We start from the raw sequence: 21,732 nt of genomic DNA on the forward strand, positions 1-21,732 counted from the left end.
TTTAAATTTTTGGGTGAACTGTTCCTTTTACTCTTTTTTTTTATTATTTAATTTTTTTTTAGGGTCATCTGAGTTTGATTGCGTTCGTAAAAATATTCTCCGGTCGAAAAGAAGAACAGGAGCTTGATTTTACTACAAAGGATAACAATCATGATAATGCAGTGTGTTATTGAATGGAGGCAAGTAGTTTTGTTCCAGATGGAAGATTATTATTTTGTTAATATGCAGTTAGATTCATATTGTGACTTGGAGCACACACAAAAAAACTGATGCTAAGAAAAACAGCAGATGGAGAAATTACCATACAAACACACGGAGCATTACTCATACCCTCCCGTTTATTTCAATGGAACAAGTTCACAATGTGCATGGCGATGCAGATGAATTTCTCTTTTTAAGGCATTCAGTAAAGACTGTGTTTGGCGATCTCTGACTCACAACCACCACTGCTCCACCCTCCACACTGCGGCTGACAGCGTGTCACAAAAGCAGCAACATCTCAAGCCTGACACTCACAGAGTGCGTTTGAGACAGAGAGAGAAAATAGAAGGAAACTACAGTTACACCTTCACAACTCAAGTGACACCTCTTCGCTGGTTTCTGCTCATCACGCATTAAGCACTACTAGCTAAAAAACCAAAACAAGGCATGAGAGAATAGGAGAAAGGAGGTATAAGCTTAATCAGAGGCTTGGTTTTGGAGGGATCAGTGTTTAGTCTGTGCTGGTTTTACTTCTGGTTTGGGTCTGATCTTGACAGCAGCTTTTGAGAGTGACTAAATGGCGATACAGATCAGCAAAATGTTTAAACCACACAAGTCATGATGACTCACATTCACTCATATCACACTCTCACTCTCACACAGACGTGTTCTTATCTGCTCATATCAAAGCATCAGGAATAAAATGAACATTTATATGGTTAGTTTGCTACTTTCAACATGTTCATAGTGATACTACTGAATGTGCAGGGCTGTTTGTAGTAGTAGTATGTGTCCTGCTGCATAAGTGTATGTGTGTTTGTGTAGAATGGGTGTAGAATATACTTATACACTGTTCAATAATTTTGCAAGTCAATTTCACAAACAATTACAGAAGTGGTAAACTAAATGCTCTTAAACATGATGATTAATTTAAGTAGAAGTTCTGCTTGCTTGATATTGTAGCACATTCTTATAAACTATAGTTTACAAAACCGAAGAGTTCCCTTTGCTCATTGTGAGATTTTGTGTTTGCATACTGTATGTTTGTGTGGGTCTGTGGTATGAGTTTTCAGTATCTCTGTAAATAATCAGATGTGTGTGCAATCATCATTTCAACACTCAACCGGTTAAAGTTGTCACCCATCTCTTAAAGGGGAAGTAATCATATTCAGTTTGTCTTAAAGGAGAAGTTGGCTTTGTTACTTCATGATGCATCTTAGGCAAGTGTTTTCATCAGCCTCTTTTTAGTGCAAAGTGGAATATTATTTTTATGTTAATAAAGGGAGAAAAGTGGAAAGAGTTTAAATGTAAATGTGAACGTTGTGTAGGTTGAATTGTTCAGACGCTGCGTGGGGTTAAGCTCTTGATTGTCTAATTCTGGAAATTCTTCCAGCTGTGTACTAGGGCCTAACATACATACCTAGAATTACACTTCACAAAGACGCCTAAGGACACACTTAAAGTAAAACACAAACTGCATAAGCTACATTACAACAATTTGTATTTATTTTAATTTTTTTAAAATTTTTTTGTACATTAATGTGCTTATTGTCATTAATTGCTGACCAAGGCCCAAAAATGTTTTTTTCAAAGCATATTTGATAGAGATTTGCTAATGCATTGCTAAAATTGGTTGGCACATATGCTGTCTACTAATATTAATTATAAAATATTTACTATCTGAAACTTGCAATTAAAAGTGAGTAATAGCGAATTGAGGGATAGCTTTAAAAGGCAAGTTATAAAAGGTCAAATAAATACAAGACTGCAAATTCTTTGCATTAATAAAGCCCCTGTGAGATCACACGATTTTTATTGTCAGGTACAAAAGTCACTATGTCAGATTATGCGAAATTATTTTATTTTCATTATTTTCTTTTATGATTATTTTTCTTGATTAAACTTGATTCAAATCTTGACTTGTCGTGGGTGATAAATATGCCCTAAGCAGTCACAAGTGTTGCTATAACAATATTTCTTATCTCAATTTCAGTTTTTTAAAAAATTTTATTTCAATCTTAACATTCATGCTTGCAGACAAGATAATAACTAAATTGTTTAAGGGCATTCCTTACATGGATAGGATCAAACAAGATTAATTTTTAATATTAAGATATTTTCTTTGAAATATAAATGTATTTTTTCCTGCCATGGGTTGCTTATTAAACGCACCCTTGCCTAAACTTGCCATGAGTGAGACAGAAAAAATAAAAGCACACCAGCACCAAGGAAAAATCTGATTCTTAAAATAATGACATAGAAAATAAATGAGAAAATATACAACTGAGGTTTGTGAGACGAAAGTTACTGAAGCATTCATTCAATTCTTATTTTCCTCAGAGTGAAACAAATCATCCACCCACACAGCTGAGTACCAGACGGGCACAAACAGAAATATAATTCTAACCAGACACAAATTGCCGTGAGATTGTGCTGATTTGTTAAATTAAAAAACAATCTAGTCCAAATAAAAAATTAAAGTGAAATATTCAGTTTCAGAGAAGCCTATATTAAACTGTTTTCACTATAAATGAAAAATCTGAATAAGCAGTAAATGCTTTTGCAATGCTTTCACAGCACTGAACATGTTCCCAGATTTAAACATACTCTGTTGGAAGAATGAGAGAACTCAGAAACTCATTGTAAGAATAGAGGTCAGCATATTTGTGCTAGTCTGTGAGATAAAATAGCTTAAAACAACTTAATATTTTAGAAAAGGTAGTTAAAGTGTGCATAACCAATAATTGAACTTATCCACCCATGACTCACCCATTATTAAATATGCAGCATTTTTTTTATTACCTGACCGGCAGATTAACAGCAGCACCTACTGAGATAACCGAGAAATTATGTACTCCTATTGCCCACCCATGTGACGGAATACGGCGAGAGAAATTAGGAAAAAATTAAACATTCCTTGATGGTGTCATGAGGCGTCATAGACATGGCATTGGTTGTCATGAACTATGCTACATCACACGAGAAGAAACGATTGAATCTTCTGCCATAAAGCCCATTTGTCGTTTACGAATCCCCACAAGAGCATACATCAAGGAAATCGTGTCGAAATTATGACAAATTTATGTGATCTGACCGGGGCTTAACAATAAGATTGTATTCGATATAAATAATGATAAATGCTAAAAATAAATTATGGTTTTGCTGGACTATTAGAGGCGTTTTAAATAGAGATTCCTTCACATTGCTGCTGCAGCGTCTTCTATCTACGAGTTACGAGCAGCAAACAGTAATATGGAAAATGGACTTTATCCTTCCCTAATGCTGTTGTAAACTCAGCAAATATGGCAGCATCGGAGTTAATTAAATTAACTCGGAGTAAATTATAATATATAAACATTACCTGATTGCTGTCACATTTCTACGGAACCCCGGAAGGGACGTAGTGGAGGAGAAAAAATTGGCTGGGTGAAAAAAAAAATAATGGGTGAAAGAAAAAAATGGGTGGGAGGAAAATATATATTTCTAGGTTTTTGCGTTCTCTCGCAAAGTTTTGCGTTCCCTCGCAAAGATGTTTTGCGTTCCCTCGCAAAGTTTTGCGTTCCCTTGCAAAGATGTTTTGCGTTATCTCGCAAAGATGTTTTGCGTTCCCTCGCAAAGATGTTTTGCGTTCTCTCGCAAAACTGTTTCTCCACAATCACTTCCTGTTCACTTCACTCATGTAAACCCTCCCGTTTTTGCCGAAATTCTCCCATATTTTACCATTCTATCCCACTTTCTTTACATTACTGTGCGTCGCCTTTCATATGCTACCTCTGAACCAGTGAATGCATGTATAAGCGCTGACTGACAGACGCGCTCCATACAATAAACTGATCCTAGATCAGCGTCTGTAGGCGCCATTTACAGAGGAGCACAGAGGAGCGGGTGTATGTTTAAACTGACAAATACACTGAATAATATGAAACATCTCCATCCTGCATGTTTTATTGTAAACAGCTTTTTTTCTCTTAAATGAGCACAAACAGTTTCTAAAGTAATGGACTGCTTTCATTATAGATCTGTGCATTCTTACAGAGTCACCTCTGTTATCAAACTAAACAAAACATGAGATGCATTGCTGCTCACTTTTTTGATAACAGAAGTGTCCCTTTAAATGTCGTGTACAGACGCTGATCTGGGATCAGTTTATTGTACGGAGCGCGTCTGTCAGTGAGCACTTATAAATGCATTCACTGGTTCGGAGGTTGCAAAGTGAAAGGCAACGATCAACGCACAGATTTAATGTAAAGAAAGTGGGATAGAATGGTAAAATATGGGAGAATTTCGGCAAAAATGGGAGGGTTAACATGAGTGAAGTGAACAGGAAGTGTTTGTGGAGAAACAGTTTTGTGAGAGAACGCAAAACATCTTTGCGAGGGAAGGCAAAACTTTGCGAGGGAACGCAAAACATCTTTGCGAGGGAACGCAAAACTTTGCGAGAGAACGCAAAAACTTAGAAACATATATTTTCCTCCCACCCATTTTTTTCTTTCACCCATTATTTATTTTTTCACCCAGCCAATTTTTTTCTCCTCCACTACGTCCCTTCCGGGGTTCCGTACATTTCTGACACTGTAGAAAAAGTAAAAAAATCATCAGGCACACTGCCACTTTACTTTTCAGATTTATTATGACAACCTTTCAAGCTACATGGTTTTCACATGGTTAAACATTGTTGTAATAAATCTGTTTTTTGGGAGCTGATGTGGCAGTGTGCTGAAATTTTTTATTTTTTTTTTCTATTGTGTTTGGCTTAATCGAGCACCCACCTTCAAGAATCTCCTAGATGTGCACACACTTAAGTCTTTCCTTCTACATTTTTGACACTGACATTTTTTAAAATGTTTTATTCAAAAAAGGCCATTAAATGGTGATAGCATATAGCTAATACTAATAAAAAAACCCAGATTAGAAAACGTTGGGACAGTATGCTAAATGCAAATAAAACAGAAAGTAGTGCTTTCCAAATTTACTTGGACTTGTATCTCATTGCTGACAATACAACAAACTTTATTTTATGTGTTCCTCATGATTTTTATTCTTTAGGTTTGATTCTTGCAACACACACACACACACACACACACACACAAAATAGGCACAAAAGCAATTTACGGCGAGTAATCGGGTAAATTGGTTAAATAATGATGCAATTTGAAATGGGATGTCAACATGTGAATGATTTGGTACAAAAGCAGTATCCAATAAAGGTCTAGTCTTTTAGTAGCATAGATGGGCCTAGGATCACTTGTTAGCCAACAACGAGTTCAGTTATACGAAAATGCATGGTTTTAATAAGGAGGCGTGGCACCTATCCCCACCCCTAAACCCAACCTTCATTGGGGGATAAGCAAGTCATACTAAATTGTATGAATGGGATGTATTCATTTGAATTAGCCACTAAATCAAAAATTTACGAATTGCAGTGAGACCGTGTTGGTTACACACTGGATGGAAAGCAGTTTTTAAAAACCTACTCTTTAATGGGGGCTTTTTAATGCTGAAAAGTACATGGAGATTTTGGAGGACAATGTGCTGCCTTCAAGGAGACATATTTTTCAGGGATGCCCCTGCATATTTCAACAAGACAATGCAATGCCAAATTTTGCTCGCATCACAAAGCCCTGGGTGCAAAGGAAGAGGATAAAGGTACTTGACTGCCCTGCCCGCAGTCCCGACCTATATCAGACCTGTACTGTTGCCACCTTAAGACTTGTAATCAGGAAGAAAGGGACCAAATTACTCCTGAAACACTTCATCACTTGGAGTCTTCTGTCCCTAAATGTCTGAAAAGAGTTGTGAAAAGGATCAGCAACATTACAAAGCGGTAAACGCTTTACTGTTTTGAACTTAAAAAAAAATATTTATTTGTGTGTGCTTCTGTTTTTTATTTGTTTTTGCATGTGTTTCTTTTGAATAAATGTTTTTTGTATTATCTGCAATTAAATACAAGTCAATGTAAATTTGGAAATCACTTCTTTTGTATTTGCGTTTTCCATACTGTCCCAACCTTTTCTGGTTTGGGGTTCTAGATCCGTGGTTTTGCATGTTCTTATGTCATTAACTCGAGAAAAAGCAAAAATGCTTTTAGAGTCTATTTGAAAAGAAATGTGTGTATGTATACTGTGCTCACAGTAATTTTGGAGTAATATAAACACAACTCTCTTTTTCAAATTTCCTTTCAAATAGGATCCAAATTCCAGTGATTTTGAAGCCCACCACAACGTGACACAGGCACAGGCAAAAACAGCTACATTCCCCTATGACCCTAAAATTGCCACTTTCAACAGGGAATTATAAGTGATCTGAAGGGTATTTTGACGTAAAACTTCACAGACACATCTTGTGCAATCTAGTAATAATGACAGAAATATATAAAACATGTTGGTTTAGGTGCTTTCAAATATCAACATTATTTGACCAGAAAAATAAAAAATAAAAATTCATGCAGGCTTGATTTGTCCTTAATATATATTAGGTGCAAGATAATAAAATGTAACCACGTAATACATCCTGCTTCAGTTTGAATAAAATAAGTGCAGTAATGAAATTGTCAGGAATGCACTCAGGACCTAAGATTGGATTAAAGACTAATATTAGAAATTATGTTAATTTCATTGCACAGACAGATTTTTCATTTCATAAGACCTCAGTGTCTTGTCAGGAACCACAGGTATTGATTTAGCCTTGCGTGTACATGCTTTTCACTCTCAAACAGATGGTTACAATTGGCTTGCTTTTTGTATATCATCTAAAATCATGATTTCAGCTGATAATGTTCTTTAATGATGGACTGAAGAAAAAGGTCCTGACCTGACTTTTGTGTGAACTATAGTTTTAAAGAACTACTAACTAGTGTATTTTGACTAAAGAGTTAAGTTTATTTATAAACTAATTTCGAGAGGATCCCATGCTTATGATTGCTTGCATCCAGTCCTGCATTATTCAATTAATAATTCTCCAATCAGACGATTCCTAAGCCACTATAAATACCCTAAGTTGCATTTAACAGCCATCTTTGTTTTGAAGAATTCCCCCCTCCACCCCTACTCCTTCTCATGTCCGAGATGGGGGGCACGGTGGCCCAGTGGTTAGCACTGTTGCCTCACAGCAAGAACAGAACTGGTTCCAGTCCTTACCAAGCCAGCTGATGTTTCTGTGTGAAGTTTACACGTTCTCCCCGTGCTCACGTGGGTTTCACCCAGTTTCCCTGGTTTCCTCCCACCATCCAAAAACATGCAACTTAAGTTAATTGACTTATCCAAATTGGCACGACAGACATGCACCTAGTAGTTATCTCTTAAAGGGGTGGTCCAGAATGTTATTTTTAAGGCTTGGTTGTGTTAATAAGATGCAAAGCAATGTGTGCTCATGTTTAACTTGAAGGAAATCGTGTTATTTTTTCATAAATCTCACTTTGATTATACACAGCTACTCAGCTAACATGAAAACGACTGTCATATTTCCTAGTTCCTCTAAAAGGCCCACCCTCAAGTGACTCTGATTGGTCATCATCATAATATGCTGTGATACGCCGATCGGCTTCACGTCACGCCCTGACAAGCACGCGCGTTTTGTGTAAACAGTCAGTCAGTCAGTCAGTCAGTCAACACGTGTCTGTAACGAGTGAAAATGGGATGCGGCTCCTTTAACTGTTTCTGTGCCTTTTAGTGTGTTTATGCGTGTATACGATGAAGTATTTGTAACACGAGAAGCGCATGTGCGCGGGAGAGATTTTTATTGTTCTTTTTCTCTCATGCTCGGATTAAGTTATTTTCTGTGGTGACAGAATAAAGCACAAGATGTGAGATGAGACCTTTGTGAGCCTGGATTGATTTGTTTTTGATGTTACACTCCAGTTGGGAAATCATTGCTGTATTTTTTTTAAATCAATGCGTTACAGGACGTCTTTCATGCATATGCGGAATATGCCTGTGTAAGTAACATGAATCGTTCACATATCTTTTGCGACTTTATTGTCCGAGTTGTAAAACGCATAGCATAGCTGCCTATAGAGAGAAATTCTGCCGTCTCACACAGATAGACGCAGGTGCTGGCCAAGAGTGCGTGTATGTGTATGTGTGTGTGTGCGTTTACAGCCGTTTGATAAATATGGATTTGTAACGTTAGCTAAGTCGTTAGCGGTTACCATAATTTCCCGTTGTTTACATCTTTGCTACAACACACCGTTAAAGTTAGACACTGTACATGTCATGATCAATTTTAACAAATAAAAACACTTACAGGTCATGACTCAGAGTTCACAGCGTCTCCTTGCTCCATCTTTGAGAAGATTTTAACTGAATCCAGCACTGAACTGGGAGAGATTCTGGAAGCTGTGTTTTGTCAAATCATGCTTGCTATGTATTTTATAGTTCTCTGGAACATAATTAATATTGAACTGTAAGCACTTCTGTGTTTGGGTCGTGTCATTTGGAAGCCCAACAACAGAAACAGAACAGCTCTGTGGAAACAGCAGGATGGCATTTCTCTCTCTGCAGTAACGTTACAGCGCCTCTGGCCACGGCCTTTACCTGCGCAGTGTGGGATGCGCAATAACGAACTTTTGTGATCTCACAGGGGGCGGAAGTATTTTTTGTAGTCCCCAAAATTCGTTAATTGTAGGCGTTGCTAAGCTAACTCTGTACAAATCAAGGTCTCCCTTTGCATTAAACTTTGAATATTTTACATTCAGAGATGCTGTTTATGTTCACACAGATACATTACACATCAACTGAAGTTTAAAATATAATATCGTAGTGGACCACCCCTTTAAGAGCAATCAATATCTGTTCATTAGCTACTACAGCAGGGGAGTTCTCGAGACCTGAGCTCAAACAGGAGTGAGCCCCGGGCTCGAGGATCTTATGCTCAGGGCTCTCTCCTGAGACAGCATGCCAAACAAGCTTTATAATCAGTCATCAGCTAGGTGTGAACTCTTGAAAGTGCCATTTTGTGATTTAGATTTGTCAGACAGCTTTTTTTTTTTTTTTGCATTGGTTGGCTGATTTTCCACCCCAGATCTAATGACACACAAATTAAAACAGTCTAAATCTAAAAAGATTTTTTTTTATTTTTGTCATTTCCTTCTTTTATCTTCTGCTTGACAGCTTCAACCACTAACTTTTTTTGCTGCCATTTCCAGGTGAGATTTGCTCACCACTGTGAAACTGCATTTGAGCCATTAGTTCTGCTCTGAATGTTCATTGTGAAGCTGGACCGTTAACACAGTCGCCACAAGCTATTTCAAAGCTGCTTTTAAAATACTGAATTGCTGTTGATTGCAAAGCAGCACTTATAATTTCTGTAGTGACGAAAGCATCCAGTGGGGGGCCTTCAGCGAATGTGGAACACTGGACCTACATATCCTTATTTAGAGAGAGAGTGAGACTGAAAGAATGTGTGTGAGGCAGAGAGAGAGAGAGAAGGAAAAACAGGGATAGAAATGAGAAAGACCTTGCCAAGGAGGGAGGGCAAAAGGAAGAGGACAGTAATGAAAATCAAAGGGAAAAGAAAAACTTGTGGGGGGCGGGAGATGGGTCGTGTGGCTAAGGTTCTTCACACCAACTTATAGACAAGTTCTCATCTGGTTGATAAAGTCAAATCCGTTTATGACTGGCGAAAGAGAGTATAATACTTTCAAAATACAATCCAATGTTCTTTTCTTTTGTGGGAACTGATGCATGTGCTCTGTTTTCTGTGATTGGGAAGATTAAGAGCAGCCTTGCCGAGGATAATTGAAGGAGATGGATAAAAATGAGTCCACATCAGAGGGTCTCGAACAGCGCTGACCTTCAAACTACCAGAGGTGGAGTGGGAACCAGGCCTGCAGAGGAAAAGGTGAATTTACAGCAGTGATTGGTGTTTGAGCATGGATGTGTGTGCTTAACAGCTGAATGAACATAAGGTCTTCTGGAATTAACCCTTAAATCTGAGTGTAAGTGAAATGTATGTGACGTTTACTTAAACCACTGAATACATTTAGTGGTAGTGCGCGCTTTTAATATTACCTGCTAATATTTTCAAGCCTGTTAGTTAAAAATAGCCTCTGGTTTCTGGAGGTAATTGCATATGTCAGTGTAAATGATTTACTTAAAGAGCTTCCATCAGAGTGATTTAAGAGAAAACTTGTCTGCAGTTCAGAAAGATTATTTCAATTTACATTGAAAATGGTGGAAAAGTCATTTAATAAATCTCTTTTTGGCCTGTATCGGATTTTCCGGCAGTGTTTCTTTGGCAGCTCTAGTTTCCCCCACAAGTCCAAAGACATGCGCTATAGGTGAATTGAACAAACTTAATTGGTCATGGTGTATGTTTGTGAATGAGAGTGTGTGGGTGTTTTACAGTGTTGGGTTGTGGCTGGAAGGGTATCCACTGTGTAAAACTTATGCTGGATAAGTTGGTGGTTCATTCCGCTGTGGCGACCCCTGATTTATAAAGGGACTAAGCCAAAAAGAAAATAAAGGATTGAATGAAATCTACAATTATCTGACTAAATATCTATTTTTAGATGGATAAATGGATTAGTTGATTATGCTGGAGGTTGGTTTTAAAGAAGTGGTCAGTCAGCTATTTGTGTATATGGTGCATATTCATTTGTTTCTTCCACAAATTTTACATTTATCCAATGCGGTTACTGTCGTCTGTTGACGTCCAGGTTCTGTGAAACCCCTCCCACTGAATATGCAATGTGCACTGATTGGTCAGCTTGCCCACTGTGTTATGTTTCACTAAAGGTCTGGTGCACATTTTCCAGAAATGTCATGCCTGTATTCCTTAAGGTAAATATTAAGGTTTGTGATGTCACAAACCCAGTATGACATTCATTGTTGTCCCTACCAGCTGTTTGTTGTTGGCCTTAAAGTGGAAGTGAAGCAGTCAGCCATGTTTTGATTTCGACTTTAATGAAAACATTTTAAACAAACTTGATTAATGAAATCATTTAACAGAAAATTCCATGTTTTACTATCGCAGGGGTGGCCAACCCTGTTCCTGGAGAGCTACCTTCCTGCAGATATCAGTTGCAACCCATATCAAACACACCTGCCTGTAATTATCACGTGGTGTTCAGGTCCTAATTAATTGGTTCAGGTGTGTTTGATATGGGTAGCAACTGAAATCTGCAGGAAGGGGGCTCTTCAGGAACAGGGTTGGCCACCCCTGTACTATCGCTTTTAGAATATGTCTGACTTGAGTTGGTTCCGTTTCCTCAGCTGAACAGATACATTGGAAGAAATGGACTGAACAGGGAGACTGCAAAGCCTAATTTAACACAATACGTGAAGTTGTGGGTTTGGAGCTGGTGCAAATACAAGCATCAGATGTGTCAAATATTAAAAAAAATATTATTCCTAAAATATATTATTATATTTTTCTTTTTCCCTTTTAATTAACGATTGTTTGATGTGATTTGGTCCACTCTCTCTATTGTGTTACCTGACTGCCTGTCTGGGTTTCAACCATGGTTTCAACAAGGTCCAGTAATGGAGGCAGGTACTTTCACTTTTCACTACTACAGTACATCTCTGTTCGTGTTCAAATCATACAAAGATTGGCGCGATTTTTCACATGGCAGGTTTTCATGTCCTTCATACATGTTGATAGATGGAGTTGATAAGAGTATATGTTTGACATAATCCACAAAGACGTGATTTAGTAAAGTGTGAAGTCATGTATGATTTTAGTTGCATTAGTCTGAATGTAAATCTTCTCGTCTGGCAGTGCTGGAGCAGTGCGAGAGAGTGGACCGAATTAAGTCAAATGAAAGGTATTTAAAAAGAGAAAAATAGAAAAGGTGTAAATATTTTTGTAAATATTGGACACAACTTTGATGCTTTTATTTGCACCAGCTCTGCGATGCACATACACAACTTCACGAATTGGGTTAAATTATGTTTTTCAATCTCCGTGTTCAGTCCATTACATCCACTGTGTCTGTTCAACTAAGCGAACGGAACCAACCTGATGACATTAGACACAAAGACATTGCAAGATGGTTGCCCTAACGCCAAACACTATAGTTAAACATGCCCTTTTCTTCAGTATGGTTAAATTAATGATATTTTCATTAAAGTGAAAACCAATTTACAAAATAATGCAAACTGGACTGAGTGCTTCACTTCCACTTTAAAAAGCCAGTAATATAAAAGAAAATGTTTCCCTTTGCATGACTGTACTTTGAACATCACAACTTTGAAGATGCTGTTTTATCTTCAAACAGCATCATTACACTTTAGTGAAATCAAATTAGAGGACTTCAATACTGGCATGTGTTCTAATGTGATGAGAAACAATATTGCATTTTAGAACTTTTTTTTACTTCCAAAAGTTGAAAGACAGAAAGAAAATATTTACCTTATTCCTCACGTACGAGCGGTCGCAGCCATTTAAATCTTCTTGGCTGGAGACTTCCGGTCTCATTCACTTCCATTCATTTTTAGAGGTTAAAACGGCTCATTATGCTGCTTGATGTTGCAAACTTATAATTTCTTATTATATTATTCTGCTTCGTCTGCATAGTCATGAGCACACTTGTTTGTAGAGCAAGTAGTTTGACCATTTTCTGACGTAATTAATCATTTCTCCCATAGGTGACTGAATCGGAAGTTCAAAAACATTTGCAAAAACGAGCGCACTTCTGCATTGAAGAATGCGGTCAATAGACCTTAGATGGCCTTACAGTAAATGCTACTACTTTGTTGTTAAAGCTAATAGAGGTAGTAATGTTAATGTTCCCCTCAAAATGGAAATTGTATTCATTTGCTTATCCTATGTCATTCCAAACCCATACAATTTATTTTGTTCATACACAGTGTAAGATGTTTTTAAATGAAATCAGAGATTTTTCACTGTCCATTAAGAGACACTTTCTGATTAAGATCTTAGACATAAACAGAAAGAAATGCCTGCCTTAAGCTGAATAAACTTTACTGGTTCTTGTGTCAAGCAAGCATTTTTTAACTTTGAAGTGTATACATAGGAACAATCCCAGCATTATGGATGCAACATTTGCAGTAAGATTTCAAAACAAGTTCACATAGAAAGTATATGTTAACTTTATATTGAAACATCGGTTTATAATTTTTTAAAACAACGCACCACACAGTTTTTGAGGTAGAAAAATATCAAGCTGTAAACATTTTTTATATTTTAATTGAGGAAATTAAACATGCATTATTTATGTGACCAAACAAGCCAGTTTACAGTATAAAATATATTTTGTAGAAATTCTGTGAATTAAACTGCACAACCCAAAATAAACAAAGCTAATCAAAAGGAGAAGAGTTGCTTTCTATAGAATAAAAATGACAGATTTTATTTAACATTTTAACATTTATGAAGAAAAAGCTTGGATATGGATGCAACTCCTCTCTGTTATGGATGTGATGAATGTAAAAGTGCCACTTGTATGACTTTGGTCAATCAAATATAACAGTTTGAAAACATTGACAGAGAGTTTTTTCAAGCCTACTCAAAAAAATACTTGACATTTGCATGGAATCGCTCATGAGTCACAACTCATAAATCTAAGATTAAACTATTGAACTATCACTATCAAATCTGTTGACTTTATAGAATCTTTGTGAGATTCTATAAGAAGACTTCTTAATTTATATAATTCATATGGTCTATACTTAGTGATGGATTTTCTTATGGAATGCAGAATGACAACCACACAAATGTTTTTCTCTGCCACAAGGTCTCTGCTTTCTATGCATACCCATTTCATGTTTTGTTATTCTTCTTTAAAGAGCATCTGTTCATCTGCAGTATGTCTCCAAACTGTTCCCTGTCATCATTAGAATTCAGTGCATTTCAGATATTTAACAGATGTCATGGTGATGCAGTATGTACAGTATGTTACTGGGATACCATGTCTGATACAGACTCAACACAGCGTGGGAAATAATTTTTATTATTATTGGATATTATGAGATAAATTTGAGGCTTAGTTCGAGCTCCTTATGGATTTGTACAAAGTCATGAAATAATTCTTGTTAGTTATTCTGTATAGGGATGAATTGAGCCATCCAGAATGATAGACTAATCTGCATTGGATTTAAAAGAAATAAAGCTTAGCTGCTACTAAGATAATGGTAGCATACCCCAGCAGACCTGCTGAGCAAAACGTGAGACACAATGAAATGTTTTTTTTAAATTTACATTGGAGAAGGATACTTGTAGGATTGCTAAAATGTGTATTGAATTCTAATATATACCTGAATAGGTTTCCATTAAAATCCTCTTTAAGTGGCTCCACATAATAGTAAACAATTCCAAATTTTTAATAAAATTCTGTTTTTGAGCCCTATATAGGACGCAAATTAGAATTCTTTAGAATTATTTGACAAGGGTAGTGAGGAATGGTTGCATTATATAAATTGTTTTACTTGATTTGCCCACAACTGGACTAGACTTTCTGCTATGTTCTGCAAAGGCTTAATTGTGCTGGATGGATGGCCAAACAGAAGAGCACTGCAGTAATCCAGTCTAGTGATTATAAGAGCTTAGAGGAGTAGCTGTGTATTCTATTAGGAAAGAGTGGGTTTTTACAATGCTATATTGCACTAACCTTCAAAGCAGTGCTGTTGTTCAAATGCTTGTCAAACATTTGTCTCTGTTTCTTACAGTTTTGGTAAGAGGAGCACAATGCTCCTGCCATGCACAATAATGCCTAATGGTTTGAAACACAGAATTGTAATCTGAAAACAGAGGCAGATTTGGTGATTTGGTGGCAATTTCAGCCATGGGGCCAAACATTTGTACTTTAATTTATTCTTAATTGATTTATGGTGCTTTTTTTCTTATATCACTCAATCTCCTTTTCTATATTTTGTCTGATTGCAAAATAAAAACAAGAATCTCGTGAAACTTTTTAAATGATTTGCTTAATCATTTCACAACTAAAATAATAAATAAACTATTTTTAATAGTTTTGGTCACGTTTTAATTCAATATGTAACATTTTCCATTATGTTTTTAAAACGAAATCTTTACCTAATTTGACTGCTGGACTTGAGGACACATTTGCGCAGAAGTAATACAAATTAAACTTTTTTTTTGAATCTCTCCTAATACAAAATATGATAGAAAATTATGTTATATATAATTTATTGGTATAATTTCTACTTCTAGGTAGGGCTGTGCGATTTGGGGAAAAATATCTCATTGCGATTTTTCTGACAGATATTGCGATTTCATTTACGATTTTATTTTGTAGTCAAACTTCAGGTCAATGATCTGTACAACCGTACTTCTAGGTACTCATTTGGGGGCCCTCAGATTTTCCGGGGCCCCAAGCAGCTGCTTACCTTGCTTATTGGTTATATCCGTCCCTGCCTGAAGGTTGGGGTTTTAGCCTCAAATCCGGAAGGGATTGTAGGTGGGGGAGGGAATAACCTGTTTTCTCTTTCACACTCCCTATCAGTATCTTGAGCAAGGCTTCAAACCCCCAACTGCTTTCCTTGTGCTGCAGTATATGTGGCTCCCGAGTGTATTTTCACTATTGTGTGTGCATTTAAATTGGTTAAATGCAAAGCACATGTTCCCAGTATGGATGACCATACTTGTCACTTCATTGCGTGGTCTTGCATGCACAATGAGGGTATAGTCAAACAACGGATTTTCAAGGATTAGTAGGAGCTCTTTCTTTACAAACTGAGCTGAATATGATGGTTCTTAATCAAAGCTGAGATGGGCAGAAATACTAAAGACTAAAATGACACATGTACACATTGTACGGCCATCTTTCTCATGTTTTTGCTATTTTTAAGAGCACATGTTCTTTAGCAGAATGTTTGCAGTTTGTGTGTGGTCACAATAGGATTGAAGTGCTTTTCAGATTTTTATGTTGTGATGACAGAGAAGTGTGCCTACCAGGATACAATGTAGGATACAGACTCAACAGAGGCAGATATGCGACCTGAGAGAGTGTGTTCATCAGGTGCTGTCTAAATGAAAGATTTGTATCATTTTTATATACTTTATGATTTTGCCCTGTGAGGATGTGTAAATGAAATAAAGAAAGGATACAAGCACAGAACCTTGCTGAACCCCTGTGATTAGCTCAGTTTTTCCCAGCCCTGTTTGTGCACACTATCAGCATTGCAATTTTTTGGATGTCTGCCTTATCTCACCCATTCATTTAGGTCTTTCCAAGCTGATTAATAGAATCAGGCTGTCTTTGATTTGGACAGGTTTGAAAAGGTGTTTGTGTGGCTCCAGGAACAGGTTTGGGAAACATTGGATTCATTAGATTAGGTTGTGACTCAGTCACCCCTCCTCTCCATAAAGCCTTGAGATCTTCCAATAAGAATGGGCTCAAGTCACAGGATTACCATACTGATGGCGATTAAAGTAAGGGTGAAAAAATGAACAAACTAACAAATAAATAAAAATGTTGAATAACAAGCTCTGCCATCTCCTCCGCCATGAAGGGACGGAAAGGTCAGGGAGTCTTTCACACCAGATGTCACACGAAAGAAGATTATCTGAAAGATATGAATAGTTTTCCTCTGGACTGATGGTTGCTATAGCTACAGCATAAATGTTGTTTTTCATCTGCCATTTATTACTTTGTTTTTTCTGATGTACTTGTGGGTTTGGTAATTTTCAGTTATGTTATTATGTGTAAATGTAATTTGTGTGCAAATGTGTTTGTTTTATTTGTAGAAGATGAAATCTACAATTCCAAGAAGAAAAACGGCCGTTATTAAAGCTTTCAGCAAAACCAAACCAAGGTACATGCACAAAACATACAGAGAAACACACACAGGCGTCATATCAGGGGTATTTGGTTCTTTTCTTTTTGCAGAGGATATTTTTTTCTCACTTTATATTAAATAACCCTAACTACTATGCATGAACAGTGCATCAACAATAAGTCCAATGAGCTTATTGTGTTCATAATGTACTGAGGTAGGTTTAAGGGATGGGTCAACAATGTAATTATAAATGTAATTACACGCAGAAAGAAATGACAAAAGTAATTACATCCAGATCAAATTTAAAATAAAGGTACACCGTTAAAACATACATACACACACACACACACACACACACACACACACACACACACACACACACACACACACACACACACACACACACACACAGCTTGCATCTGATCAGTCCCTTCCACTGGTTTCTTCTTTAATTGTCTACGGACTGAAAAATCAATGAATATCACCTGCTTTTTTCTTGTTAGGCTTAGGTGCACTGTCCCCATAGTTAAGTGTGTGTGTGTGTGTGTGTGTGTGTGTGTGTGTGTGTCTGTATGTGTCTGTGTGTGTCTAGCTGATTTAAATCTATAGTAAATGGTATTTTAATTAACAGAACTTTCTGTTGCCCTCTGTGCTTGTATGTGTGTATCTGAGGTCTGTCAGGTCAAATATTATTCCAGTTGCCACTTTCATAGTTATTTGCAGGGCTCATTCAATAAAAACATTTAATCAGAGAGTCAAAGAATGTTTCAGACTCTGTGGGCCGAAGTCTACGCACCACTGTCGTGCCTGTAAATGCTGACATTTCAAGGAAAGGGGTCATTTTTTATGTCTAGTTGCATCTGTGTGCTTGTCTGATCAATAAGATTCTAGAAAAAGTACTGTCTGAGGTGTCTCTTTAGTTATATGTCTACTTTTTATCACTCTCACATATTGCAGATTTTTTTAGGGATAATATGTTTTTTTTTTAGCCTTATGTCATATCAAACTTTATGACTTGGTTTCTTCTGTGACTATGTGACTTGGTTTCTTACATGGCTTACATTGGCTTATCTCTCTTCTGTGCTATACAGAAGAAAATGTTATGACGAATGTTGGTAACTAAACCATTACGGTTACGGAAGAAAAAACAAGAAAATAAAAACATAGTCTCAGGGAATGTACCAACCCACATGCTTCTACATGTTTTGTTTATGTTACACGGAAGACAAGACAAAACGATGTACAGTAGAAGATTGCTGGAAGCCAAGCTATTTGGAAACCATTGTCTTCCATTGTGTGAACTGAAAATAAATGATTTCTGCAAAACTGTTGTAATGTTCAACTTAACTTGTTTTTTTTTATTCAGCCCAAATGAATTATTTACATCCTCACACCTTAAAAAATAGAGTAAATTCAATGAATCACCTTTGAATATTTTTTTTCAGTGTGGACAATACGCTTCAAATAGCCTATTTTAGTTCCACAGAAGAACAAAAACTATACAGTATGTAGCTGTGGCATAGTGAGTATTCGGAAAGACTCTATCATACAGAAAGACCCTATCATACACACATTTACCCCAGTTTGCCATGATGTGTGTTTTCAGACCAGTGAAACCTTAATTTTCCTGTTTTCTGCCACGTTGTTTTTACACAAATACACAAATATCTTAACAAATGAAAAAATTAAAAGATTATAATATTACAAAAATTATTAGTTTTCTACATAAATATAAAAAACACTGCCTCCATGTTTTCATCTTGGGAGGTCTTTTTTCAGTTTATTCACAAAACTTGCTTTTGTATAATGTTATTATTGTTAGCATTATTATTTATTATATGCATATTTATATTTGTTTTATTAAAAACCAGCTTAGATTTGCCCACCTGTCAGGTTTTGGACCATATGGGGCACAGGATGTGTGTTTGGATATAATTCCAAAAAGTGTTTTTTGACCACTCTTTGTTGTTACTGTTCATTTATTTTTTGATAGAAATTGAAAATTGAAACTAAATTCAGAAATAGATTTGAAACAAATCTTTGCTCATTCTTTGTCCATGTGCTGCAGATGGTCTGTTTAACTGTTTTCTCGCTTGTGAACCGTTCAGTTTTTCCACTTACAAAGTCCGATGTGTAAATAGCAAATGCATCATAGTGTGACTCTTAAAGGGAATGAGAGATGAGTCTCTGATTAGTTTTTTTTTTCAAAACACACCCATATCTCATTAAGAGAATAAGCACAACCCTGTTAGACCATGCGCCGGGGTGCAGAGCGTATTTTTTCTGTCCCTAAAATAGCAAAAGTGGATTCGGACACACCCTAAATGCTTTTTCGCTTAGACTTTGCGCCTAGATCGTTAAAATAGAGCACATTATGTCACTGTTCATTTAGTACGTTTTTTATTTTGTAGTCTGTGTGTGATTTTATAGTTTTGACCATAACCAATATCATTGTTTAAAAACCCATTCCATAGATTTCCATTGTTTATGTAGTGTATAGGAGAGTGGAGACAAAAGTAACGGGGGATGAAAGTAACAAAGTTATTTTCTCAAAGCCCTGAAAACATTTGCTTTTCAGGCTATAACAACACATTCAGCATGCAACTCTTGATAGAGCTGCCAAAAATCTGCCGATTTTTCTTTTTTTTTTCTTTCTGGTTTTTAAGTGCAGAATGTAAATTATTGCAGGTCTTTTTTTCTTACTACAAGTTGTGTTTCTTTTTTCATGCTTCACAGTAATGATCAATCTACAAGTTATTTTGTGCAATAACACATTCTTTTTTTTCAGTTTGCTATCTATGACTTTTTAGTTTAAAAGTAACTCAGGTTTAAATGACAAGAGTTCCAGAGGGGATGAAAAAAACACTATCATTTATATCTGTCTGCTATTAGACAAACCTTATTTTTCACTTCCACATTACAGTTTTCAGGGTATTGATTAATTTGTTTTAGTTAATTAATGCATATTGCCAAAAATAATAAAAAATATTTAACAATTGTAGAAAATGTTTACATTGTTGGATTGCTTTTGAAACATTTTGATAGAACTGAAATTTTAGATAAAAATGCAGCTTAATATTTTTTTAAATAATAAAGGACCAAACATGCCTGCATTTAAAATTTACAGGGTCATAGTCAGATATTTTTCAAATCAACAAGATTAAGCCAGTCAATTTAGAAAATATTGTTGTGTTACTTTTGTCTCTACTTTCGGTGACAGAAATAACATTGTGCAATTTATGTTTGAGGTAAAATTATTTTGAAGTTGTGCTACATTTTTTTAAGATGATAGACCACACTTAATTAGTAACCACAGCTAAATTTATATATAAAACATTATCTTTTGTCCTCGCTCTTCCCTACAAACTGTAGGTTCTATTGCCATACTCTACACCTAACACTACAGAAAACCTTGTACAGTTTTATTTTTTACAGTTTTATTTATTTTAACAAAAACTAGTTATTTATGAATTGTAGGCCTTTTGATAAATGGTGAAATCAGCAATGTCCTCATAACTTAACTTCTCCATGTAATAGCTGAGTCATTCCTATGTCACTATACATATTTGTATGTTGATATGTCATAACACACACACACACACACACACACACACACACACACGCACACACACACACACACGCACACACACACACACACACACACACACACACACACACACACACACACACACACACACACACACACACACACACAGAGCTTCTATCTAATCAGTCCGTTGGTACTAGCTAGAAGACACACTCTGCCTTATATAGGCAGGAATGCAACACACACACATACACACACACATAACAGGAAAGCTGGCAACATGCGTCATTCAGATTAAGAGCAAGAAGAGAGAGTGTGTGAGAGGGAGTGAGAGAGGAAGACAGGCAAGATGCCAAGGCACAATGATCATTAAATACAACGGAAAACATTAATACAGTGGAAAAATGTGTATTTAGTTTGAGCATTCATGCCACTTTAGTCTTATGTGTTTACTTTACACGGGTATTTTAATAACTTATACTGCACAGAATGAATATTTACATTTACGTTGGATCTATTCCAACACATACACTCATGGCCACTTTATTAGGTACACCTTACTAGTACCGGATTGGCCCCCCTTTTGTCTTGAGAACTGCCTTAGTCCTTTGTGGCATAGATTCAACAAGGTACTGGAAATTGGTCCATTGTGGCATGATACCATCACGCAGTTGCCTCAGATTTGATGGCTGCACATTCATGATGTGAATCTCTCGGTCACATCACAAAGGTGCTCTATTGGATTGAGATCTAGTGACTGTGGAGGCCATTTGAGTACAGTGAACTTATTGTCATGTTCAAGAAACCAGTCTGAGATGATTTGCGCTCTATGACATGATGTGTTATCATGCTGAAAGTAGCCATCAGGAGATGGGTACACTGCAGTCATAAAGGGATGGACATGGTCAGCAACAATACTCAGGTAGGCTGTGGCGTTGACACAATGCTCAATTGGTACTAATGGGTCCAAAGTGTGTCGAGAAAATATCCCCCACACCATTACACCACCAGCAGCAGCCTGAACCAATGATACAAGGCAGGCTGGATCCATACTTTCCTGTTGTTGACACTAAATTCTGACTCTACCATCCGAATGTCGCAGCAGAAATCAGCGACTCATCAGACCAGGCAACGTTTTTCCAATCTTCTATTGTCTAATTTTGGTGAGCCTGTGCAAATTGTTGCCTCAGTTTCCTGTTCTTAGCTGACAGGAGTGGTACCCGGTGTGGTCTTCTGCTGCTGTAGCCCATTCACCTCAAGGTTGGATGCGTTGTCTGTTAAGTG

The 21,732-nt window shown here is 36.7% G+C and overlaps 1 protein-coding gene and 1 long non-coding RNA gene across 10 annotated transcripts in view; both read left to right on the forward strand.

The window, feature by feature from the left end:
- The window catches only part of LOC147843941 (uncharacterized), a 560,137-nt gene that overhangs the window by 199,495 nt on the left and 338,910 nt on the right, over window positions 1-21,732 (forward strand). The gene's annotated exons all lie outside the window — the stretch shown is intronic.
- Window positions 1-21,732, forward strand: part of arhgap20b (Rho GTPase activating protein 20b) — a 100,535-nt gene that overhangs the window by 19,813 nt on the left and 58,990 nt on the right. For 7 of the 9 annotated variants that reach the window (XM_087253433.1, XM_087253437.1, XM_087253439.1 and 4 more), the window contains 2 exons: window positions 9,910-10,038; window positions 16,870-16,937. In XM_087253433.1, coding sequence (XP_087109559.1) covers window positions 9,955-10,038; window positions 16,870-16,937 — 152 coding nt within the window. In that variant the 5' untranslated portion in view covers window positions 9,910-9,954. Of the gene's footprint in view, window positions 1-7,782; window positions 10,039-16,869; window positions 16,938-21,732 lie in introns of those variants that run through there. The other 2 variants (XM_087253432.1, XM_087253436.1) reach the window with 1 other exon arrangement.

This window comes from Danio rerio, chromosome 5, assembly GCF_052040795.2.
Source record: "Danio rerio strain M-AB ecotype USA chromosome 5, GRCz13ab, whole genome shotgun sequence".
NCBI lineage: Eukaryota > Metazoa > Chordata > Actinopteri > Cypriniformes > Danionidae > Danio > Danio rerio.